At 36.8% G+C, this 25,808-nt stretch overlaps 1 protein-coding gene across 6 annotated transcripts in view; it reads right to left on the bottom strand.

Annotated features, from left to right (window-relative positions):
* The window catches only part of armc2 (armadillo repeat containing 2), a 110,096-nt gene that overhangs the window by 61,656 nt on the left and 22,632 nt on the right, over positions 1–25,808 (bottom strand). For all 6 annotated transcript variants that reach the window (XR_015935421.1, XM_088625777.1, XM_088625775.1 and 3 more), the window contains 6 exons: positions 24,160–24,325; positions 20,745–20,934; positions 10,133–10,209; positions 8,190–8,294; positions 5,118–5,293; positions 3,271–3,373 (listed from right to left, as the gene is read on the bottom strand). Coding sequence is in view for 5 of the 6 variants with exons in the window: in XM_088625777.1 (XP_088481903.1) it covers positions 3,271–3,373; positions 5,118–5,293; positions 8,190–8,294; positions 10,133–10,209; positions 20,745–20,934; positions 24,160–24,325 (817 nt within the window). In the remaining variant the exon portion in view is untranslated. The remainder of the gene's footprint in view (positions 1–3,270; positions 3,374–5,117; positions 5,294–8,189; positions 8,295–10,132; positions 10,210–20,744; positions 20,935–24,159; positions 24,326–25,808) is intronic.

The following is a 25,808-nucleotide window of genomic DNA, read 5'->3' as shown; positions in this document are numbered from 1 at the left end:
GAGAAACAGCTCTTCAAGTAAAACCACCATTAAATGTTTATACCTAAATGCTAGCAGCTCTTAAACCAAATGACAGAACTAGCAGCCTTGACGCTAACAGATAATTATGTTTTTTTAGGGGGTTCTAACACTAGATAATTTATGAATTTAGTAATGAATATAATATTAGTGGGTACAGTCTTATCTAAACAGACAGCAAGAGAAAAGAGCTGGCAGTGTAGCACTGTACTGTATATCTGAAATGATCTGCAGGCACATTAACATAGACCAGAAGAATCAAATGTTTCAGAATCTGTATATACAGAATAAGAGATAAAAATCTGAAATCTTTAATAATAGAGAGCAAACTACAGAGCACAATACACAGCCACAGAATAACTGCTTCATTATACAGTGGACTACAGTAAATAAAGAATGACAGAAGGGAACAGGTGTTCTTATGGGGATCTCCCTTGTACAGACTTCAAATGGCAAAAGTGGTTAATGACCATACTCAGGACCCTGGGTATTTCTCTACCCAGTTTATTAGAGAACAGACAAGGGGAAGTGGTTCTGATGCAATTTTCTTTTTATATTTAATTTTATATTTAGGAAGGGGAACTTTGATCACAACATAGTTCAATTTAAATTTAAGAAACCCCACCTCTACGGTCTAACAACTTACAATTTTAAGCTAAATACAAAAGAATAAACCTTATGTTCACTCATACAGTGTCTATTAAAAGTATTCAGCCCCATTGGACTTTTCACATTTAACTGTGTTACAATATAAAATCACAATGTATTTGGGATTTTTTTGCCATTGATCAACACAACATACTCTATAATGTGAAACTGATAAAATTATACAGATCTTCCTAAATCAATTATTATTATGAAACAGAAAATAAGTGATAACATAAGTATTCAACCCCTTTTACTATGACATACTGTACCTAAATAGGCTCCGGTGTAGCCAAATGTTTGTTGACTGAAGTCCACCTGTGTGCAACTAGAGTGTTTCTCATGAGTTCAGGATACATATAATAATAATTATAATTGCTTACACTTATATAGCGCTTTTCTGGACACTCCACTCAAAGCGCTTTACAGGTAATGGGGACTCCCCTTCACCACCACCACCACCAATGTGCAGCCCACCTGGATGATGCGACGGCAGCCATAGTGCGCCAGAACGCTCACCACACATCAGCTATTAGTAGGGAGGAGAGCAGAGTAATGAAGCCAACTCATAGACGCGGATTATTAGGAGGCCATGATTGGTTAAGGCCAATGGGAAATTTGGCCAGGACGCCGGGGTTACACCCCTACTCTTTTCGAGAAACGCCCTGGGATTTTTAATGACCACAGAGAGTCAGGACCTCGGTATTACATCTCATCCAAAGGACGGCGCCTGATAACTGTATAGTGTCCCCATCCCACATGGACTGCAGGGTGAGCGCCCCCTGCTGGACCCACTAACCCCTCTTCCAGCAGCAACCTTAGTTTTTCCCCGGAGGTCTCCCATCCAGGTACTGACATATACTGTTCCTATCCCTGGGAGGTCCCACAGTTAACTAGGAACAGGGTGTCCTCACAAACTGAGTATCCAGGCAAGAAGAGCAGAGAGGGAGGAAGGCTGCCCAGAGACTTGTGACCTCTCTAAAGCAATTACACCCTTCCATGGCTGCAATGGGAGAACCTGTGCATATGATAATTGCCTGGGTGCTTCGCAAAATTGGGCTTCATTGGAGAGCGACAAAAAACACACATCAAAACACGACTATACTTTGTCAGAAGGCATGTGGAAGACTCTTGAGACCAAGCTGAAGAACATTCTATTGTCTGATGAGACCACGATTGACCTTTTTAGCCTCAATGATAAGTGTTAGCTTTGGTGCAAGCATAACAGTGAACATAATCCTGAGAACACCATCCTTGCGGTGAAGCACAGTGGTGGGAGTATCAGTATCATGAAATCTTGGAGGAAAACCTGCTGCAATCTGCAAGAGACATGGGACTTGGGAAAGATTCACCTTCCAGTAGGATAATGACCCAAAACTAAAGCTAAAGACACACTGTAATGGTTTAAAAAGAAAAAGTAAATGTTCAGGAGCCAATTAAGATCAATCTTATATTATGTGGCATAAATAGTGCCAGAAAAATAAGACAGTGAAAATATAAATCATAAGAAAGCGCACATAAGATCAAAATAAGAAGCACATTTGACAATTTTAAATGGAAAAAATGCAAAGGCAAAATAGGAAACACCAAAGTTTCAGCATAATAAAACCACAGCATACAGTATATTCTAAATAAATTCCAATATCTAACTATTTTTATGTAATTCAGCAAATGTATTTAGCAAGTTAAACAGCAAAGTTTGTTGAACCATGCTGCTTAAAATATTTGTTTCTAGTGTGTTTGCAGTTGTGAAAAAGTGATAGTACTTAGAATTTCAAAGGTCTTTCATTTCACTGTTTTTACACAAACATGAGAAGAAAGGCAGGCTAGATATGTCACTACAATTTCAAGAAGCTAGCTCAAATTATCCAATAAAACATCCAGTTTCAGTTTTCATTCCACTTCAACACCTGTGCCCAACTGACTCTCTCACTAATGAAGCGATTTAATGCTTATGCAACAGTTACTCAAGTGTATCGCTGTCATGAGTCATGAAAGGACATTAATCAAAAGGATGCCAAAACATGCTATCAATACTCAAAATCTGTATATGTTATTTTCTAAAAATATACATGTATGATCAGTATATTTGTAAGATATACTGTACTGATGTAGCAGGTAGGTTAAAGGTGAATCCTTTCATCTTATATGAATAAATATGGGAGTATATCTTGTAAAATAAACTCCCATCTTGCAAAATACGAGTCATATTTTGGAGCCATGACTTTGACATGTAGTTTATTCTAGAATCCAACACATTTAATGGCACACACTTACAGAGGGGATATCACAAATAATAGCCAAATAAATCAGTTTGTGTGATGTGGTTTTAAATAAACTGATTACCATCTAAATCTCAGATACACTCAATCTACAACACTGAAAAGGTTATATCAGAAGGAAAGGGAAACTAAAGAAAGTTGGGCTGTACAGTTACTCAGACTGGGGCCCTGTTAGGTAAGTTGGTCCCAGAACTATTATAGTAGATAAAAAACAATGAAACTATAATATGAACGTGGTTACAAAAATGAAAGAGATCAAAGCTTCTATTATAAGCAAAAACATGTCCTTTAAAGATCTGTTACAGACCACAAACTAAGCTCTTACCTATTATAGAACTGTTTTGGAAAAGACTGTCATTGTTCTCACTCCTGCTGATTTTAAATATAAGTTTGCAAACATTCAGGAGATTATTTCCAGTGACACTGAGCTGAAAATGAAAAAAAATATATCTCCAGTTAGTTCCCATGTACACTGTACACTGAAATACAGTGCTTTTCCATTGCATTCACACCATCCTATGAAACAGGATACAAAAACACAATATAACACAAGGAGTTACAGACTGGATAATATGTCTTAAAAATATAATTAAAATAAGTTGTCATATGTCAAAGTTAATTTATCCGTCTTTCATCCATCCATTTTCTAACTTCTTTATTCAAAACACACCTGTCAATCACAAGCTGAATATCATTCCATCTTGTGTAAAGTTACTATTTAAAAAAAAATGTGCAGTACAGTATATTTACTGTGTAAGCTTTATTAAGCATTTATATTAAAGGAATTTCATCTAATACATAATCACTTGAAAGTGCAGAATGAAATTGGATATTTTGATTTCCTTCAATGAGGTATAATCAAAATGACAATACCTTCAGATATATAGAAACGAAACAGTATTCTGTTTCCAATACTATTACATAAAACATCCAATCTGTTACAGGTTCAGAGTCCCATGTCACTGTAAAGTTTAGCTCACGAAGAATGTTGTCACTAGCTCATGCTTCCCACTTGTTACTCATTTAATGCAGAATAAGAGGAAGACACACTGCTGCAATACAAAGAAAATAATCTTCAAGCCCGAAAAATACAGCCATTTCTTCCATTCTTTCTATTTGTTTCTACCACCATTCGGTCTATTAACCTACTGTACTAGCATGTCTTTGGTCTGTGGGAGGAAAGTTGAGTTACACTGGGAGAACCTACAAACTCCACGCAGAGAGCAGCCCAGGAATTGAACCCAGGATTCGAACACTCCGAGGCAGCAATCCTAACTACAGCACCACTATGCCACCCTATTTGTCATACATAACTGAATTCTAGAAAACAATAGGGTCATATTTATACAAATCTCTAAGTATCCCTTTAAATAAACTCAATGGAAAAAAAAACTTCAATAGCATTTTGCTCTCTGGATGTGTAAAGGAAGCCTCCAGAAGAATTAAAAGGCCTCCAAATGTTTCCTGTTTTCCTTGGGTAAAGGAGAAAACACACAGAGCAAGCATTCAGTTGTAGCTTGCATCATCATGTAACTGAACATTGTAGCTAACCTTCTGGTTTAAAGAAGCTTAAACCTGGTTGAAAATGTACAAACCAAAAGGTCTAAAATCTCCCTGCAGAAGTGCCACAATCTCACAGCACACTATAGGATCCCTGCCATAGGAGCATTTACAACATACTGTACTAATTACAAGGGGTGTGAATAATAGCATTCAAATTGAAATGATTCAAGTACTTGTCTGGAAAATACTACCTGCAGGAGTGTATATAATGTGATTTCATTTTTTTTGGTCTTAAATTATTTATGACAAACATGGGTTTTCTCTGAGAAAAACGATTACGATTTCAGTATACAATTTGTTATCAAGATCCATCAATCATTCTGTTATATGATGATTTTTATTCCTATTTCATCAGGACTATGAACAAATGTTGCTGGTATAGTATATTTTCAAAAAATAAAAGGTTAAAAAAATTGCAGCTTTTTAAAGATCGAATCCTTAGATCTACTGCGGAGAACTTGTATTGCAGTTTGGGAAGATGTTTTTAAACATCTAAAAAATTATAAGAGTACTGGTATTAATGCCAATTTATGTGTCATACCGAATATTTTAATTCCCCAACAAACTCTCCATCATATTGTGTACTATAATCAAGGAAACAAGACTTACAGCCAGAATCAGTTTGGTAAGCTGTAGATTAAGCTGGTCTGAGCCCATATCAATCAATTTAAACAGAGTTTTCAGCAAAATTGCTCTTCTACTGCACTTTCTGCCCAGCAGGTTGCTCTCATCCAGAATACGGTGTAGTCTATCACAGGCATCACACAGCTGCTCCAAACTATTGCCTAAATAGAAAACAACATTCTTATTAAGAAGATATACAATATAAAATTACAGATCACACACAACTACACATGTAAAGATAAAACAATCAGTTGTAAAAACCGGGAATAAAAAAATCTTAACATTCCTGTTTTTTCTGGAGGTTTCTGGAATTAATTACAATACTTGCATTTTTTCATAATTAACTTTGTTACAGTTCAATTTCTTATGGACATTATATACTGTACTTACTTGTATTGTACTTGTATACTTGAGAATATGTTGTCTAAATACTATTTAGATTATACTGCTGCTGAATCGCTACTAATACAGTATGGTAAAAAGTGTAATGAAGTTTATTAAGATTACTAATGAAACTGTTTTGTTATTCTAGAAGGAACAACATATTACCAGTGCTGAACAGTTTATTTGGTATGAAGGGCAGTCATGAATTGTAAAACTCAGAAGAGTTTGACTATGATCCAGGTCATCTAGAGCAATAGATGCAATAAAATCTAATAAAATCCTCTTGAAAGAAATGATGCAACAAATCCTTTGTCAACAATTTATACAGTATATGTATAGGAATATATACGTATACGTATAATATATGTATAGGACACTTTTAATGATGGTGCAGGTTGTTAATATTATCTAATTAAAAATAATGAATTCTGATCAGAACATATACACCCAGTCCACCTTATTCACTGATAACAAAAAACACATTTACCTGTATGAATATAATATATTTATATGTACTGCAAAGTTTTCTATTATCAAAAGAAATATTACAAAAATGAACATAAAGCTTGAACTTTTACAGTTACTGAGTGCAGTAATCTTCAGCAAGATGTGCTGAAGCGAGAGAGAAGTGGTGTGTTAACATCCACAAGTTCAAATTTTAAATTGAGACAATCGGAGGAGCTTTGGACATTGAGAGAGTTCTTGGAGCCTCGAGAACTCTTCTCACACCAGGCACGATCTGACACTGCTAATACGTGAAACCGAGGATAAGGAGGAAGGCTAGTGAGCAGACAGTTCATTTTCCAATATAAGACTGGTCACCTCCACAGAGCATTTCTGTGTTACACAGGCGCTCCTTTGACAAGATGCTGACCTTCTGGCCTTCCGAGGATCCAACATAACACTTGTGGGATTAATTGAGTAATGTCTGACATCAATCATGTGTTCACTCATACTGTACATCATCTATCAGTTGTTACAGGCCTTGCTGCATTACTGCGTAGCTCTTCTACTTCTCAGACAATTGAGCAGGTCAGTGCCTTGTAGACTTCATTCATGGTTCAGGGCAGAAGACAGTCATTCTTTGGAAATTGTTTTTGAAAATTGATTACCACATGCCTTGTGTGCAGCTGTTTCATTTCAATCTACAGTTCAAAAGGCCAAACTTGCACAGCCCACCATTTGCCACTGTACAAAGTTTGAACATCCCACCACTTTTGATACATCTGACTGGATGTATCTCAACTCCCCTTATAATAATATTTGGGTTTTTATTTTTGAGCACACTAAAGGTTCGGAACCAAAAACTTTTAGTGGTGAAAATGAGCAAAACAGTAGAAATTCTGCACACTGTATTCAAGGGAATGCCTTTATTTTCTTTTGTCAAATTCCATTATAGAAAGGAATCCACTGGGAAACCTACTTTTTCCACCACTTAATCAAAATCTGACTACATACAGTAAAGGAACTGGCAACTAAGTTTTCTAGTGGTAATATGCACAGTCATTAATGCATGAGCTCTGTGTCAACATCAAAAGTAATTTCACAAAGATAAATATTTAATTTATCTTATTTCCATTCAAGTTTAAACTGACTTAAAAATTCACAACCATCACATTCTGTTTTCCGACACTAACCTCCCCCCTGAACACATCTGAGCAGTGACCTAGATTTATGAAATCTTTTAAAAATATATTTAATTTAATAGTAAGTAAACACAGGCAGTACAAGGCTGAAAGGCATCTCACGAGAATTTTAAAGGTTACAATTTTTCTATGCACACTCTTATCGAAAAATGCTTCCAGATCCATCAGCTATGGGTGCCCCACAGCAGAATTAATATTGTTTAAAAAATTGATGCCTCTTTCTCTGAAAGAAGCACAAATGGATTGGTTCCTAACAAGTCTTTGGGGTTGCTGCTGCACTGAAAGCTGACAGTTTCTGCAGTTGTAGGCCCAGGCACTCAGCCTGACACTTCCTGCTGCTTGTAGAATCCCAGTGACTCAATGACACAACTCCAATCACGAAATGACAGTGCTTGGACTAAAGGGCCTAAAGCATATGCCAAATGAGAGTATCTGTTGCTTGAGCCCTATTAGTCTATTTTTAGTATTCTTATTTTTTACTCTTTTCCACCCACAACCTTCTCTATTAATACACTTTCATTCCTGTTCTAAAAATGTGGAACTTAAACTCATTATTAAAATCTGTGAACACACATTAAAATTAATTACTATGGGAAATATGACACAATTGACTTATTGGGGTTTATTGTATGGTAACAAAAATAGGTATGGGCACAGTTTGTATGTGCTTTGGATGTCTCAAAGAGCCAAATTTAAACTTCTCTTATTTAATTCTGGGTATTAAAAAACATATTTCTACACAAATAATAACCTAGACAGTAAAGACACAAAACACCAACATGGAAGCAGAATGACATAGCAGCACATTTAAAACTCCACAGAAGAAACGCCAAGGTAGTACAGTATATCTAAAACGACACCCGAGGAAAGTCAATTATAACTTCAATACAAAATCTACAGCATGTACAGCATCTACAGAAACATACTACCAAAGATGAATACAGAATACTGTTCAAAAAGAATAGCTTTTTGCACTTTTTAACTTTTTTTGTTTCCCTCTTACACTAATTTTCAGAAAAATACATACCATGGGTAGGTGATTCAAGCTCCTGGAGAACAGGGATGATCCTAGATTTCCAAACGAAGCTTTCCTCAGATTCATCTTCAGTTGTTCTAGGTCCATTATTTGATTCTAAGTTTTAATGCAATTACGAAAGAACAGATTAACATCTGATCATGCACTGTTGCATTCAAAACTCAACAATGGAGACTGAGCCAGCATACACTATTTGTACTTATTTTCTTAGCAAACACGCTAGAGGCTCTCAGAGGCACATACACTCCAATATTGAAGATTTACTTGATTAAGTGTCAGCACAAGTAACAATTGTGTAGGTACGGTAAGGTAAAATGATAATGAAACTAGCCCAAACAGGATAAGCAACATAAGGAACATGCAAAAACAAAAGAGTTAAAACAGTATACAAATATCGTGGTTACAAAGAAGCAATGTAAACACATGTGTGTATATCTTTCTATAGTCAGTACAATTAGCAAGTTACATTACCATTGATTTAGAATAGTAAACTGTGCAATTTACTAGAGCTACTGAAAGGTGTTGCTACAAGCTGAGAGCTATTTCAATGTTGTCTTAAACACATGAATAGTGAAGAGGTGCCTAAAGGTGACTGCGGAATGATTTGTGTAGGTAGTCAATCCCGAGGGGGAGGGTGGAGAATGAACGGGCTCTGGATCAGGAGAATGAAGACCTCTGGCAGAGAAGAAGTGAAGAGGTCGGGGCATTTAGAAGATGATGATGAGAGACGAGAGAAGTAAAAGACAGGCACAGAATGGTTGAAATAATGGCAGACGAGAACTAAAATTCTGAATCGGCTACAAAAGGCCAGTAGAGGAACTAGAATAATGGAGTCAAATGAGAAAACAAAGGAAGAAAAATGACGAGCCGAACTACACAATTCTGGATGAGCTGGAATGGGCAGATGGTGCTGGCAAGGAATCTAATGTAAAAAGAAAGGAAGGGATGGATTCCTCAGGCACTGCTCAAGGAGAAGCAGCAGGAATGTGCCTGAGATGTAATGTCATTTTTAAAACAGGAAAAAAACAGGATAACCCACCTCAAAAATATCTACCCTCCAAAAACACCATACACAAGATTATAACAAGAATCCTCTTTCAAAATATTGTAAGGTCATTCAAACACACACAGCATAAAAATGCCTGCCTTTCAAATTTTCCAAAGTTTACAGTTCAGAAGTTCATTTTCTTAAAATAATCTGCTGTAGAGGAAGTTTAATTTCAGAATAAAAGGTCACCTAACACATCTGTCTCCGATTGGTTGTTTTCTGCATATACAAAATTAAGTATTTGCATATCTGCCTAGTAGTTGCAGGAAAAAGTTGGTGGCGTACAGTTTCATTTATTGGCTGCTACTTTTAGCAGGTAAGTTTGAAACACATAGCAACAGCTCAGTGGTTTGAGTTGCAAATAGCTTACTGTTGAACAAAAATAAAAATCCAATAACACCATTTATGACCAAAAAACAGTTCTGAAGAGAACAGGCTAAGCATTACTTGGCTTCAATCTTCGATCATGTGCCCTTAAAGTGCTGGATAGGTCTTATTTATTCAAATTGTTACTACAGCAGACTGAATTTATATCTTGAGTAAAATAGCTACGTGATAAAGACATAAGTGAAACTGAATTTCCATAATCACTTTTAGACAGTTAATTTCTAGTCAATGACAAGGAAAGTATTCATTTGGAAAACATTAGCATTAGCAAGAAAAAAAAGAGACAGCACTGTCTCTAAATCTTTTAATTGAATAATATAATGAAATAATCCAACCCTTTGAGGTGCAGCCTCAAATGTCAAGGCCAAATACTGTAGATTCTACAGCTTTAAAAACATGATCATTCCCCTCACCCATCACCACAATCCCAATTCAGAACAAGGCCTTTGGGAGCCACAGGAACAACAGGAAGGGGGGTTATTGCTTTCGTGCACAATACCTGTCCTTCCTCCCACTGCCTGGCTGTCCACGCTGCACGGACGAGAAGACGTGTCGCTGGGGGATCTAGTGGGGCCACTGCAAAGGGAAGAAGGAGGACAGATATGTCAAAAGCTCTTTTATCTACAGCCATGCCAAAGAGGTATGCCATTGACATCTATATTTCTAGGGCTATCCAAAAAGCTTTCCTTCTAGATGACACACTGCAAATACAAAACAGGAGTTCAACGACCAGGTGTCATCTGGTGTCATCTTATTATTAGGCTTAGAAGGCATAACATAAGCATATAATTTCATAGGATAAACTCTGAAAAGAGATTTACTCCCTTAACACTAAATACAATTACATGAAAATTATTTTCATTATTTATTATTATTTATTTCATTATTTTCATAATTATTTTTTACAGGCAAAATTTCTTCCCCATCTTCCGAAAGTATATATAAATGCCTAAGGTACAAATCGTGCAACAAGTAATACAGATATTCAAAATACAAAAAGATTTGATTTTGCATTTTATTTGGCTGTTGCTAAGGTAGGAGAAGAGTAAATTCTGCACTGGAAAATACTTGAGAGGACATTTCACTCATCTGCATTTTTTGCAACATTCAAGAAGATTAATCTAAAAATGTTTTTCTGGCAGAGAAGGTTATTTTAAAAAATACCACATTTTTAGGAATTCATACATTAAGCTTGCATCTCTGGCCTTTTGGAATGAAATAAGATTAGTTCATTTTTGGGTGGCATGGTGATGCAGTGGGTAGCCAGGAATGGAATTGTGGGTTCGATTCCTGGGGGGCTATCGTCATAGAGTTTGTATTTTCTCCCTGTTTTCACGTGGGTTTCCTTCAGGTGCTATAGTTTCCTCCCACTGTCCCATGACATGCCGGTAAGTTAATTGGCTTCTGAGAAGCTGGACTGCTGAGTGTGTCGTGTGTGTGTGTCTGTGTGTGCCCTGTGATGGACTGGCATCCCATTCAAGGTGTACGCAGAATTGTGCCTGCTGCTGCTCCCCTGTGACCCTGTATTGGATAAACTAGTTAAAAAATGTATGGATGGAATTCATTTTTGTCTCACTAGATGTCACTGTTGCAATCTGTAATTCACAATCAGCATATATGTTCTTTTAATAAAGTACACTGCCAGCAGGGTGTATCATTATTTAAAACATGAGGCAAAACAAATGTATACAGTATGTGCCTTATGTTAACAGTTATTTATGGATTATCCCTATACAACATACATTGATTGCAACTATGTGAGAAGCTACTCTTCTGTTTTCTTGATCACCTTAACAAGTCTTTAATAAATTAATAAAAACTTAAGATTGCAACATGTATATTTGGAAATACATGTATCATACATATATTGTTTAGCCATTTTCTAAATGGTTTATCTAATACAGGGTCACGTAGAAGCCAGCAAGCAATGGGAGCAAGTCTGGAGACACCCTGAACGGGGTACAAGTCCATTGGAGGGTACACACAGACATAAACACACACATACTAACACCAGAACCAATTCATCCAGAAGCTAATTAACCTTCCAATATTCTTTTGGATTGAAGGAGGAAACCAGAGCACCTAGAGCAAAGCCACATGAATGCAAGGAGAATGTATCATCAGCACTGACCTTTTAATAATTTAAAATAACTTTTGTAGGTCCTCTATATGTAACAAATGAGCACTTGCACATTTGTAAAATGATCTCACAAGAACACAGAGTGTTCAAACTGAGCTTATTTAAAGAACTGCTGGGATGTTATTTATAGAATTATTACAGATGATCGAATGTAAGTGTGTGACTTCTACAAAACCTGTAATTGGATTGACTCAATCTGGCAGAAATCTGATTGAGCCACCCTGGGGAGTACAAAGCAATCCTTGGACAGTTTCCTCACCAACTGGGCAGCCCAGAGAACATCAGAACAGATGGCAGTCTTTTTTTTTCTTGCTTTTTGTAAAAAAAAGGTGAGATCATATTTTTTCTGTGCTCATATGTGCCACCTGACATCAACCTAAACCTCAGTCATAAAGGAAAACATCTAGCTGATGATAGCTGAAGTAGCATATTCTGCTATCATTCTCTTATCATATGAAACTCACATCCACCATCATGCATGTAGGAGATGGTGCCTCAAAATCCATATAGCAATCCCACATTCATGGATTGACACCACACTGCTAATAAATCTTTACTTTTGGTTGTTGTGTGGTATGAATTTTATTTACATAAATATTTCACTAAAATGCAGTCATGGAATGTTATGGTATGAATGTACAATGGGCTAGTATGACTACATTGAGAATTCTGTGTACGATTCTGGTCACTATATTATAAAAAGGGTATTAATGCTCTTGAACAATCCAGAGAAGAGCAAACAATGTATTCTCAGGCTGAAAGGAATGTCCTATAAGGACAGGCTAGACGAAATGAACCTTTTTAGTCTTGATCAAAGACAAGCAGACCCGATCCAAGCATTCAAAATCCTCAAAGACTATATTAATATGTATAGGTTGTATTTATACAAAAAATATAAATATATCAGGAGGACAGTATACATAAAAAAGAAGGTAACAAAAATATCTACAAGTTGGTCAAATCAACAATTAACATTTTCAGTTAAATCACATACAAAGAAATATACTTGAAAATAGAGTAAGCTGATCTTTCACCGAGTCGTGTATGTTTTCTTCCTAGCATTGGGATCCCAAGTGGTAAATATACATTTTGGATTACTGACAAAAAACAATGGTTTTCAAAGCTTTTTTTTTCCACAGGAATATTCACTTTTCCGAAAGTAAGGAAACTTTAATGCTTGATTTTTTTTTCAGGTCATTTAGTCATTATTTTGGAAAAACAGCAGGAGTTTGCTAAGATGTAGAAAATGGATTGTGTGTTTTTGGAAGTAGGTTTTGACAGCTGACCTTTCCTACAATACAAATAAAACACATAGATAATTCTCACTTATGGCTGAATATTAAGTACACTTCAGATTTAATAGTTTTTCAGTCAATAAAATACAAGCAACGTTCCAAACTACCCCATTTTCTTTATTTTCTTTAGTATTTCGTTGTCTTATGCACATCATTTTGAATACAAAGAAAGCACAGAAATGTTGTTATTCGAATTTCAGATGATGAAATGACAGACTGTTAATCCCACTAAGTTTGCCTTCATCAAAAATACTTATTAGAAGTACTTTTGACAATAAAATACAGAATTGCGCCGTAAGCAATACCACAGGTATCACTCTGATTGGTTACAGGAAGTGGACAAAAATGAAAAGATGAGAGAAACCAATTAATTATATTGAAAATCCAACGGTTTCTACATAGGTGTGGCTCATGCATGAATTAAGCAAACAGTATCCCAGAATTATTTGCGGCATGTTTAAAAATGATGGACGGGCCTGATTGTCTGTATTTCTGGCTAGCGTGGCTGCTGTCTCAGTAACTTTGAAAGGAGAGTGACCATTATGGCACATTTGGCAGAAGCTTCAGTGACCATACAGTAGTACCTCAACTAGAAGATGTTTCAGCAACAGTGCTATGTATGGTGATGTCAGCATGGAATTCGGGGGGAAAGACATCATCAGCAAAGTGCAACAGAAGATGAAAGCACATTTTCCAGCATTGTGATATCCTGTGATAATTCCAAGTGCAAGGCAAAACAGGTGAGCATCTGCAGAAAAACTGACTGCCAATTTCAACCTGGGGTGTCAGCAGCCAGTTTTACCAAAACTGCTCGTCACACCAGGCAATGCACCCCATATCTGCCCAGTGGACTTGTTTATACCACAAAAGTACTTTGAAATATTTATATCTGGTAAACATATATAGAAAATATATTTATATGTAAAATATAAAATATGTAACATATTAATGTTTGCAAGTAGACAATGTAGGCAATGAACTACAGAACAGTGGAGAAATGTGATCTAGTCAGATGTATCTTCAGGTACAGTAACCACCCAAACAGAAGATCTCCGAATGTGTTCCCAAGCTGGCTACACAAATAATTGCAATAGAAAAGGATTCTCTCCTATACCATAGAACAGAAACCTCTGCAGACGACTACACACCGGCACACCGCACAAAAGAAAGAAAGCGCTCTGCTGGTGCTCAGGCAGCACCCTATCCTATCCGACACTGTCATGCAGTATTGTTAGAACACATTTAGAACAAGAGATGGCAGCAGTAAAATACTGTTTCTTGTTCACAGGACCATGTCTTCCGTAGCCCACTGACAACTTCTTGAGTTCCAACTAGCAATGTTTGATTTATTACACACCGGTATCGTCAAGATTTGAAGTACTGGAAAATCACATAATGGGATTGGAATTATGTTTATTTTGGACACAACTAAATATTTCTTTGTCACATTTGAGTCTTTGTCCTCCCCTAGAAGTGGCATCTTCCAAGCAACCCTGTTACTTTAATGAAAGTTTCTGATACTTTGTATCCTGAAGATGCCAGTTTTTTTAGATCTCCAGCTGTTGCCTTTGAAGTTACAGTTGCCTTCGCTTGCATATTCCGTGGTGACAAGATCCACTTTCTTTTACTTCCTGCCAGGGTTGCCATTATACATTAATGATGGGCTTGTTTTTTTTAATGGACACTACAATGGAAAGAGTTAGATTCAGTGTTTTACTGCTTATTTTATAACCATTTCCAAACTTAAGGAGATATGTGTGCATACAGTCTTCAGAGCCCTCACTATCCTTCCATACGTTACCTGCTTCTATACCCCAGGGAAACGGGAAACGTTACAGAGCTTCTGTATCATTCTGAAGTCTTCCACCACACTTACAAAAAGCCAGGATGTCATTGTAGATTTATATTTGTTAGATTTCATTTAAAGAAATACTTAGAACTGTAAATACATTTGATGATCTTGCTTTCTGGAATTCATTTATGGCACATGTGTCTTTATTCTGTGCCAGTATAATTCTGTTTACAGTAAACATTTCCAAAATTATTTTAGGTAAGACAAATAAGCTTGATGCGTAACTCATTCTGTAATATGATTTTTGTTCCTATCACATCTTTCATCAGGTGAAAGACTAAATCTGGAGCACACTATATATGCCATAGTGATACTGACATACAGGTTAATGTTAATAACATTACATTATTTAATGCTTCTCAGTACAGAATTGCTCAGTGCCAATTTAACTGAGCTCAGTGCACTCACTGACAAGAGACCGGGTTATCTACTGTCCAGGATGTAGAGCTACAGTATGCGTGATCAGGATCACCTCCTGCTAGGAACAGAGAGAGCTGCATTCGTCACATTGGTGCCATGACTGATTTCTCAGGCTGATATCAGTCACTGAGGCTGCTGCAAAAAGGAGGAGGAATTTAAAGGATGAAGTGCACCAAGCTATATAAAAGTGGCATCTCTCCACTTTGAAATACAGACAGTGTAGAGCTCGGCTGCAGCAGAAAACTTCGTCTTTTTGTGTGGTGGAGTTATCCGCTACCTATAAAGAGATGCTGTGCTTAACAGGAGCTCACATGAGACTGGGACTGAATCCCACATGGGGAAGGACGAACTGAGCTTTTCACACCAAGCAATTCAGAACTGGCAATTATTTTATTTCACACACTCACTCAATTTTGTATTTTTCACGTCTGGGTTTAAAGCTACCTACCCTGCAATTGCACACTTTGGAAAATGAGGAAGAATAATATGACTCCTCTGAAAAAAATAAGGATTCAACAGGTAAGAAGACATTTGCCAAGCAAAATGGAAATATAAAATATAGTACAGTATATTATCTGAAAACTACTTCACACAAATACCTAAATAGTGTCTATATTATAAAATATGTTATATCTACAACCTCTTACGATGCATTAATAATGCAAACATTCAACATTTAAAAATACTTTGAAAGTCATCAATTCAGAAAGAAAAAAAAACTGGACCTAGCCTCTAAGGTTTCATTAGGAGAGACTCTTGATGGTGAAATTGCCACAAATACTACTTGTACCTGGTACCGGGGCAAAAATATTCACTCTCCCCAGACTTTCATATTTTATTGTGCTACAATATGGAATCACAATGTATTTACTTAGGATTTTGTGCCATTGATCCAAACAAAACACTATCACTATCATGTCAAAGTGAAAACAAAATTCCAAAGATTATCCTAAATGAATAAGAAATACAAAACATAAAATAACTGATTAAATAAGTATTAAGCCCCTTTTCTATGCCACACATACTGTAGTTAGGCTCTGGTGCATCCATTTTCCTTATAAAGTCATATAATTGAATGGAATTAAGGTATTTCACATGAATTCAGGTTAAATACAGCTGATTAGTACAGCTCCCAAAAAACAATGTCATGAAGACAAATGAACATTCAAAGCAAATATGGGATAGAGTTGTTGAAAAGCTCTAATCAGGGGAAGAGTGTAAGATAATTTCCAAGGCACGGAATATTCCCCAAAGCACAATTAAGTATATTATAAGAAAATCCTTAAAAACTGATTATCCGGGCGAGAAGGGCACTGGTCAAGTAGGCCACCAAGTGGCCTATGAGAATTCTAAAGGAATTACAGTCTTCCCTGGCTGAGATGGGAGAAACTGTGTATATGACAATAACTTCCCAAGTGCCTTATGAGGTTGGGCTTCATGGGGCAGAGGTAAATAATCTCACATAATCCCTTGTTCAAAAAAATCTCACATAAAGTCTCAACAACACTTTGCCAGAAGGCATGTCTAGACTGAGAAAAAAGTGAAAGAAGTTTCTATGGTCTGACGAGACCTAAATTGACCTTTTTGGCCTCAATGCCAATTGCTATGTTTGGTGCAAGCTGAACACCGCACATCATCCTGAGAACACCATCCCTACCATGAAGCGTGGTGGTGGAGCATCATGCTATGGGGAAACTGATGACAGAAGGCAAAATAGATGCGGCAAACTACAGAGAAATCCTGGAGGAAAGCCTTCTGCAGTCTGCAAGAGACAGGGGACTTCATAGAAGATTTATCTTCCAGCAGTACAATGACCCAACACATACAGCTTGAGTCTAACACTGGAGTGGCTTAAAAACAAAAAAGTCAATGTTTTCGTCAAAGCCTGAATCTCAATCCAATTAAGAGTCTGTGGCAGGATTGGAAATTGCAGTTCAATGGTCCTCATCTAACTTGAGGTAACCTGAGCAGTTTTGTAAAGAAGCATCAAAAACAGCAGTGTCCAGATGTGCAAAGCTAGTAGAGACTTATCCAATTAGACTCAGGGCTGTGAATCCTGCCAAATGGTACCTGTACCATAAATTCAAAGGGGAAAACACTTTGGCAATCAGTTATTTTCTTCTTTATATTTACAGTACCAGCAGCCACATCACTCTGCAACTCACAACTGGCAACCCACTGAAGCAAAGCAGGTGAGAGCCTGGTCAGTACCTGGATGGGAGACCTCTTGGGAACTAAGGTTGCTGCTGGAAGAGGTGTTAGTGGGGCCAGCAGGGGGTGCTCACCCTGTGGTCTATGTGGGTCCTAATGCCCCAGTATAGTGACAGAGACACTATACTGTAAACAGGCGCCGTCCTTCGGATGAGACGTAAAACCGAGGTAAAACCGACCACTCTCTGTGGGCATTAAAAATCCCAGGGCGTTTCTCGAAAGAGTAGGGGTGTAACCCCGGCGTCCTGGTCAAATTTCCCATTGGCTCTTACCAATCATGGCCTCCTAATACTCCCCATCTATGAATTGGCTTCATTACTCCGCTCTCCTCCCCACTGATAGCTGATGTGTGGTGAGTGTTTTGGCACACTATGGCAGCCGTCAAATCATCCAGGTGGGCTGCACATTGGTGGTGGTGGTGGAGGGGAGTCCCCATTACCTGTAAAGCGCTTTGAGTGGAGTGTCCAGAAAAGCGCAATATAAGTGTAAGCAATTATTATTATTATTATAATTAATTTAGGAGAATGTGTATAATTTTATTTTCATTTTCACATTATAGTGTTTTGTGTTGATCAATAGCAAAAAATCGCAATTTAATACAGTATAAATAAAATATGAAAAAGTCCAAGTGGGGTGAATATTTTTTATAGCTACTATAGATACCTGTACTACATGTTTAATCATAATTAATGCCAGTTTTGTTATTCAATCATTTGTTGTTTATTTAATAAAATAAAATATGGTACAAGAGTTAAAAAATGCTTGCTGCTTCAAATCCAAGAACAAATGGTCAAAAGAAGCACTTCAACATTGCAGCTATGAGGCATCTGTCTCAGTTTATCGATACTGGCTGTGTGATTTCTTATTTGAGCATTTTATCATTGATTGGATTACAGTCCTATAATCCTGTGTGCTTTAACTAAAGATTCACAGACATTAGCTCATCTTTGTCTTAAGGCAGGCTCAAATGGCAGTCAAAACAAATGGCTGCAAAGCAGACCACAGAACATTATTTAAATCTAATAGAAGCCCATCTTGAGCAAAGCCCAGTTAGTCTGCAAAAAGCAAAAACCTTAACTTAATATTACTGAGATGGATCAACTCTTTTTTTTGCCCTTAATTACAGTACATTGCTTTCCCACATTTAAAGATCATTTACAAGCACAGTGGATTTGTCAAGTTCCTCTCAACACTTCCAAACTTGTCTATAAGTATCAGTCTTATGTATGACGTCATTACATATATCAAGCCCTGCATTTCACTCATGCCCAAGCTGCAGTTGTACCTAGTCTCTGATTGGTTCAGTGTCACCTGTATGCTTGAAGGTATTCATAAAACTTACTACTGCATATATTGGCAATAAACCACGTCATTGTGTTTTTTTCATAAGCAGGGTTTATCAGTTTACAGTAATGATAGTTGCATTACTGTGGCAAAAGATAACTATGTCAAAAAAAAATTTTGTACTAAATTGCATTCAATGACAACGATTGATGAAAAAAAAAAATCACCGTGGTATATGGCATTTACTGGCACATAAAATATTTATCCTCAGCAGCTAAGTACATCATAGGCATTTATCAAGGGCAAAAGTTTAACTTTTATTCTATTTATGTTGCAACTTAACGTGTTAGTGGAGAGATGATGTGGCAGGTGACGCATGTGGCCACACAGCTCTTGAGTCCTGGGTTTAAATCTGTCCAGAATGTGGAGTTTGCATGTGTTCCATATGTCCACTTGGGCTTTCTCCACATTGTTCAGTTTCTTTGTACTTCATACATACATACTGTCCAGGTTAAAGGGGAACTGCATCACTATGTTTAGATTTCGGGGTTAGAAAGAATCAACATTGATGAGTCCTTTTTCAAACCACAATAAAAGTAAAATGTACAAAGCAACTTGTAAAATGTCCATTTCTAAGTATGTGCAGCACCAAATTCTGCTATTCAGAATGAGGCAATAAAACATCCATGAAGCAGCCTTATTATATTGTAAACAAGCAGGCTTGTGAATACGTCTTTTAATTCAATAGAAATATTGCCCTCGACTTCAAGATGGTTTTGTCAACAAATACTACTTATTTGTTAACCCTGCCTGCAGATCACATTGGAACATTCCTGCAGTGAAATGTCTGCTGCACATCCTTACCTATCACACTACATTAGTCACTGCAGTGACTTGTGAGCACGAGGGGCCGCATCACTATTCGTGGAAAATCGCCCTTGGCGAGAACAGTGGTTTGCAACAACATGGCAGTTTTCAGTACTTTCACAAAGTTTACTATTTTGTGCTTAATTCAAAATTTGTTAAATTGTTCTATACTGTCAAATTATTTTGTTAATGAGATTTGATAACCAGTCCTAGAAATTGGGATTGCAGTTCCTCTTTCACTGCCATCTCTCAATTGGCCCACATGTGCTTGTGTGCACATGTGCTCTGCAATGGCCCGGTGTCCTGTCCAGGGCGCTGTCCCGCCTTTGTGAGCCAGCTCACCTTTACCCCCCAAGGACAAAGCGCCTACTGAAAATGGATGAACGGAGGATGCACTGCTGTCTGCACAATCATTTTATCAATAATAATTCATTGCATACAAGTGGTGCTTGGCTCCAAAAGCCTGAAGTGAAATCTAAGAGCAACTTCCATTTCCACCCGGAATGTTTTCTCTCTTCATAGGTGTTTCATAACCATTTTTCAACAATATCCTGCTCTTTTGCGTAATTGAAGTAGTAAATTATAAATCTTAATTGGAACATTATAATAAAAATAGAATTGACTGTTTACTCTTGGTCTCAAAGTCCTTTTATGAAGAGGCCACATGATTTCTGTGTTAAAAGGATTGTCGTAGTTTGCCTGCCTTCGAAGCACCAGCTGTATGGTTTCAGTTAAAGTGTACAACATTTGATTTCTTTTCTGTATTCTTTACCAGTGGAAATAAACAATAATGAGATTACATAGAAAAAAATAACACTATGATATATGAACCTACTTTGTGTTAAAGAAGAACCACAGTTTCTGCAAGCATTGCATACAACAAGGTGCAATTAAACCAAAAGGTACAAACTGTTTAAAAAACTAAGCTGTATGGAAGAAAAGAAGTAATAAATTAGCCACACACTGGCTTCACGGTAACCCTTAAGCATGCATTTGAATTCCAAGTATTGTAAGCCTGTTGTCTGGCGCACGAGAGACATACCTCCCACTCCCGGGTCTGGATGATACAATTTTCTCACACTTGACATGGGAAAGACCTCCTGTTTCATTGTCTTCATCTTCAGAGGGCTTGATCTGTAGGAGGGTCCTGTCTCCTTTTGAAAGTCCTTCTTCAATAGCCAATGAAGTATCAGGTTTGGCAAGAGAAGGTTCAGAATTCAGCCTCTTCAGAACTACAGGTAAAAACAACACCAGTCAGAACTAATAGAAACAGTACACTTCTTTAGGTTGAAATTAAAAATACCATATACAACCCATCGTCTAGGACCACTGATGATAATAACACTTACTGTATGTCTATATGGAGAACACTTCCTTATACCTGCATAAAAGTAATTGGATTCTGAATTTGGATAAACAAAGAACCGCCCTACGATTGCATTCAAAATTCAAACAAAACAATCAAACAGGTTTTTATATCTCTGAACATATCCTAAATATTCTCAATATCCTAACTAATGTCTGTATGTTTAAAAGATTCCACCTTATAGGGAGAAAGGTCATTTTATTATAAAGACATACACCAAATGGCACTGTACAGTATACTAGCAAGAGGTTTAAAATACAACATTATATTCATAATAACTGGAGTGTGTTTTTAGATGCCACTCTGATGTGCTTTCTTTCTGTTATGATTAATGGCACTTACCTATTCTGTTAACTAAAGTTTATCAGTAATGTATATAAACCTGTGAGTTTGTGAATTAAAAACAACAAAAATAATTCCTACCACAAATATTTAGGGTTAATTTTATTTAGCAAAGATGTTCACTGAGTTTTACATTATGTGATCAGTAGGATGGATGACCCTGTGTTACAATGTACACTCAGCAAATGTACAGCTGTTGCTCTTAGAATAACAGACGTTAATTATAATTTGAGTAACACAGTATTGAAAGAGAAATCAGTAAAGGAGGACATAGAAGTAGTTTCACCTTTACAGTTTCCAAGTTTTCTGTAACCACTGCTTACACCAAACGTAATTGGGATAAAGCAGAAACAGTTACACTGCTAACTGTGGCTTCAATATATTGACTTTAATGTCACAGACTTTGAAAAGTAACATAAAAAATACTTTCAATCAAAATGTGCTAAAGTCCCTTAAAGTTATTCCTCTGCTGTATCAGGAATGTGTGTTTATAATTTATGGCATGAGAAACTTTTGTGCTGTACCAACTGTCACATACTGTACAGTACCTGTTGAACTGACATCCAGTATTACCCTGGATTATATCTGGAACACGAATTACGTCATGAAGGAAAATCACCTATCACACAGATTGGCAGAACAGCAACAGCAGCTTTGTTAATTAGTAATTAAAAGATAGGGATATATATGGAAAATATAAAAATAAGTGTAACATGGAATAGTCAATTATGAATGTTTAGGATAAAAGAAAAATCGATTAATTTTAATTAGCTGTAACAAAATAAGGACCAGCTGAAGAGGCTTAATTCTGCTTTGCTAATATTCAGTCAAGGCAGGAAACCACACACCGTTGTTTCTCCAGTAATAGTGCTAATCCTCATGGGTGAGAAGGGCTGCTTAACCAGATACATACTGTACAGTGCAGCTCACAAAGGGGTTTTATACAGCACCACATCTACTCGCTGACGGATAAGCAAATACAGTACCCTTTCTCACACTGGCTCGTTCTAACTGTACACATCACGGGTCATAACCAACAGCACAGCAATGTATAAAGTGAATACTGGATATTATTATTATTATTATTATTATTATTATTATTATTATTATTATTATATTTCCATGCTGAAAAATAGAAAGGAGAAACAAATCTGTTTGGCTGCTGAGCCTTCTTCATGTGTTCTTTAGGAACCGTTTCAGAGACTTTCTGTGAGCATGAGAGAATTTGGCTTGCCTTGGAATCACCTTTATGTAGTCTGAAACCATCTTTTTGAAGACAGAGTTATGTAAGCAAGAAAATCTAAATAGAACACAGCAAATTTACAGACACCAAAAATGTAAAATATCCTCCTTTAAAATTAGATATGAACATATCCACTTTGTTCAGACCACGTAAGGGTGCTCTCAGGAACACCATATGTGATCCAGTCACATAAAACGGTTGCGTGGCATAGAAGTACCTTGACCAGAGAAATAAATTTAATATGGTTAAAAAAACTCAACTGAAAGCTAGACAAACATTGTACCCATTACACAAATTGGAAACACCAAGGCTCAAGAAGTAAACAATACCGCTCATTTTTTTCCTTGTAATCCTGAAAGAAAACAATTTCCTCTTTTGTAATAAGTGTATTACAGACACAATGGCAGGCTGATGTGTCCTCCTTGTCCTCAGAAAGCCACAGAACTCAGCAGCCCTATCCGAGTTGCCTCATAAATCAATCCAATATCCTGGAAAATTAAACATGTTGGTTTCACTGAACATTCTTATCTCTGTACTCCAATTATTGTAAACATCTAAAAACAGCAAGCAGAGACTGGGGTTATATTGGAAATTTGTCTTCACTCTGATCCTTGGAGAAAGAACATCTTTGAACACTCTAACAGCTGTCTCCAATTTAAAAATGTATTAGAGAAACTGATGGAGAAATTGTTTCTACTAGGAAATGCATTACAACAAACCATAACATAGTACATATCCGAAACCTTTCACAAAAGAAACAAAGCAATACACACATCATGTCAACTCACAGCTTCTACAATAAAAGAATGACATATTGGGCTGTCATCACTCTTGGACATCTGCATATTAAAATATGCTGTTCAGTTCAGCATATTACAGAACATAGGAATAAGTAATACTCATTACTGAACATGGGGATCAGTGAAAAAGAAAAAGTTTGTTCTATACCACAGCTGGTGTGTACATAATGTTTTAAAAAAAAAACATTTTTCATTTTTTTTACATCCCAGTTTTATGTTTTTAAAGTTTTTTGGCTATTTGAAAGCAATAGCAAGATGTTTTGCTTAACTAACTTTTACCACTATCATTTTTTGCACTGAAAGTGATAGTGCTGGAACTTCATCCTCTCTTCGGTAAATATGAGAGACACCTCGCTGTGGCACTATTGCACTCAATGGTCCTCCATATCCTAGATTCTCTCTAGAATATCGGTTTGTGTTTCATCATATGAGCAAATAACCATGATGCAAACTATCCTGACATAGGTCCAGCAAAACTCTGATCCTGGAAGGTCACTGTGTCCTCCAGTTTTCTAGGTCTTTTAAAAGCTGAATCCCTTGATTTAGTCCATCTAAATCTGTAACTAGTTTCACCTGGTTAAGGGGCTAGGATGGAATGAAAACCTTCTGCAGACATACCAATCCCCCTGGGCCAGGACCAGACTGTCCTGACATAGACAGATAATTTCACAGCATGGGACTGTGTATTAAAAAGCACAAATCTTACGTTCTTCTGGCTGCATCATGGGGGGAAGCATTCCCAGGGAGCCAGCTTTGAATAAGCGAGCCCGAGCTGTGCTTGTTCTGTTGAGCTCCAGAGGATCAGCCGGAGGTTTGGGGAGAGGTGGAGAGGTGTCAAGATCAGGATCCGGACAAATAGGCAGTTTGGGTTTCTGTTAAAAAGAAATGCACGCAGAAATACATCATTGAAACTCAAGACTGCCATGTCCAGAGTTAACTGCAGTGAAGAAAACCAGTATACTAAATATAATACTACAGATCTTCCAATAAAAACCTCTGTCTAGAATGCAGATCTTACACCACAGCCACAGTACCACAGATTGTAGGGTTGATTTCAGGCTGTCATTCAAAGTCCTAACTGGTGGTGCAAAAAGGAGTTTGTTGGAAGACTTAGCTGGATGATCCTTGATTTGCTCCATGAGAGTGAATCATGCCAATAGGCAGATGCCGGCACCACTGTGTGCTGTGTCTTTCCTGAAGCTGATGCAATCGAGCTCAAGGGATAAGCGTTTGTGGAGTGCGAGTTTTGGAAGGCACCTATTGCAACCGATATGTCCGGACAACACTTGGGAAAATATCCACACAAAGACAATAACTCCTGACAAACAATGTGGAAACATCTCACAATGCATAGGTTTTTTTTTAAGAAACCAGATGCCATCTTCTTGAAGTGCTATGACTGTTTGTTTCAGGCCTGTTTTCACTGCATGTGGAGTTTCATTTGGGTGGGGAATAGAGCAGTAAAACAAAAAGAAAAAAAGTTAAAGTGATTTCCCCATGAAGACAAAAATATAAACATACATATCGGTCTCTGGGTCTCCTAAAGTTAGCAGAGAAATGAAAAGGGAATTAACTAAAATGGGAAATTAATTGCCGAAACTAGAAAAGCATAAAATAAAAGATAAATATAAACCATCTGATTACACCAATAAGAGTATTAATATCAAATTACAAGTCTATATTGGCTTAACTTTAAATATATACAGTACATATTAGTTTCTAAATAAATGTTTAGTTCATAACAATTCAATAGGAGTACAAAAAAAACAATTGTATAATAGTATACATATTCACATTCACAAGATTGTGTTGTCAGTTGTACTATGTTTTGATTAATTTTATTATTGTTATTAATTTCATTCTGGTTTTAGAAGCTTGCTCTATTTCCCATGGCATGGGGCATTTTTAAGCAGTCCAAGAAATAAAAGAACTCATTATAGATTTAAAAAAACAGATGTGAAGTCTGGTTATCTTTCAAATCCTCCCCAAATTAATTTCGTATAGTCCAGTTCTGTAGCTTGATCTAATACTGACAGATACAATATTTCTGCTAATCAAATTTTCATAACTTCAAGAAAAGTCTACATCATAGATGGTGCTACCTAAAATGTTATGGCAGCTGCTAACAGTATATTGCCACACTAAAATTTAAAAGCAGCCCTTGTGGGTACACTAAAAGAAACCCATTTCACTCAATTATGTATGTTAAGTATAAGTGGCTAGTTACAGGTCCTGAGAAACTCAATCAAAATTACACTCAATATTAAAACTCAAGTCCTTTGAGGACTGACCCTCCAAGTTAAAAGTGCAGATCCAGGCAGTATGAAATGTACAGTAGATGAAGAAAAAAACGCT

The sequence above is a fragment of the Lepisosteus platostomus genome, chromosome 3, assembly GCF_059453375.1.
Source record: "Lepisosteus platostomus isolate fLepPlt1 chromosome 3, fLepPlt1.hap1, whole genome shotgun sequence".
NCBI lineage: Eukaryota > Metazoa > Chordata > Actinopteri > Semionotiformes > Lepisosteidae > Lepisosteus > Lepisosteus platostomus.
Note: the sequence above shows the minus strand (reverse complement) of the source record. Positions and strands in the feature narration are given on the sequence as shown.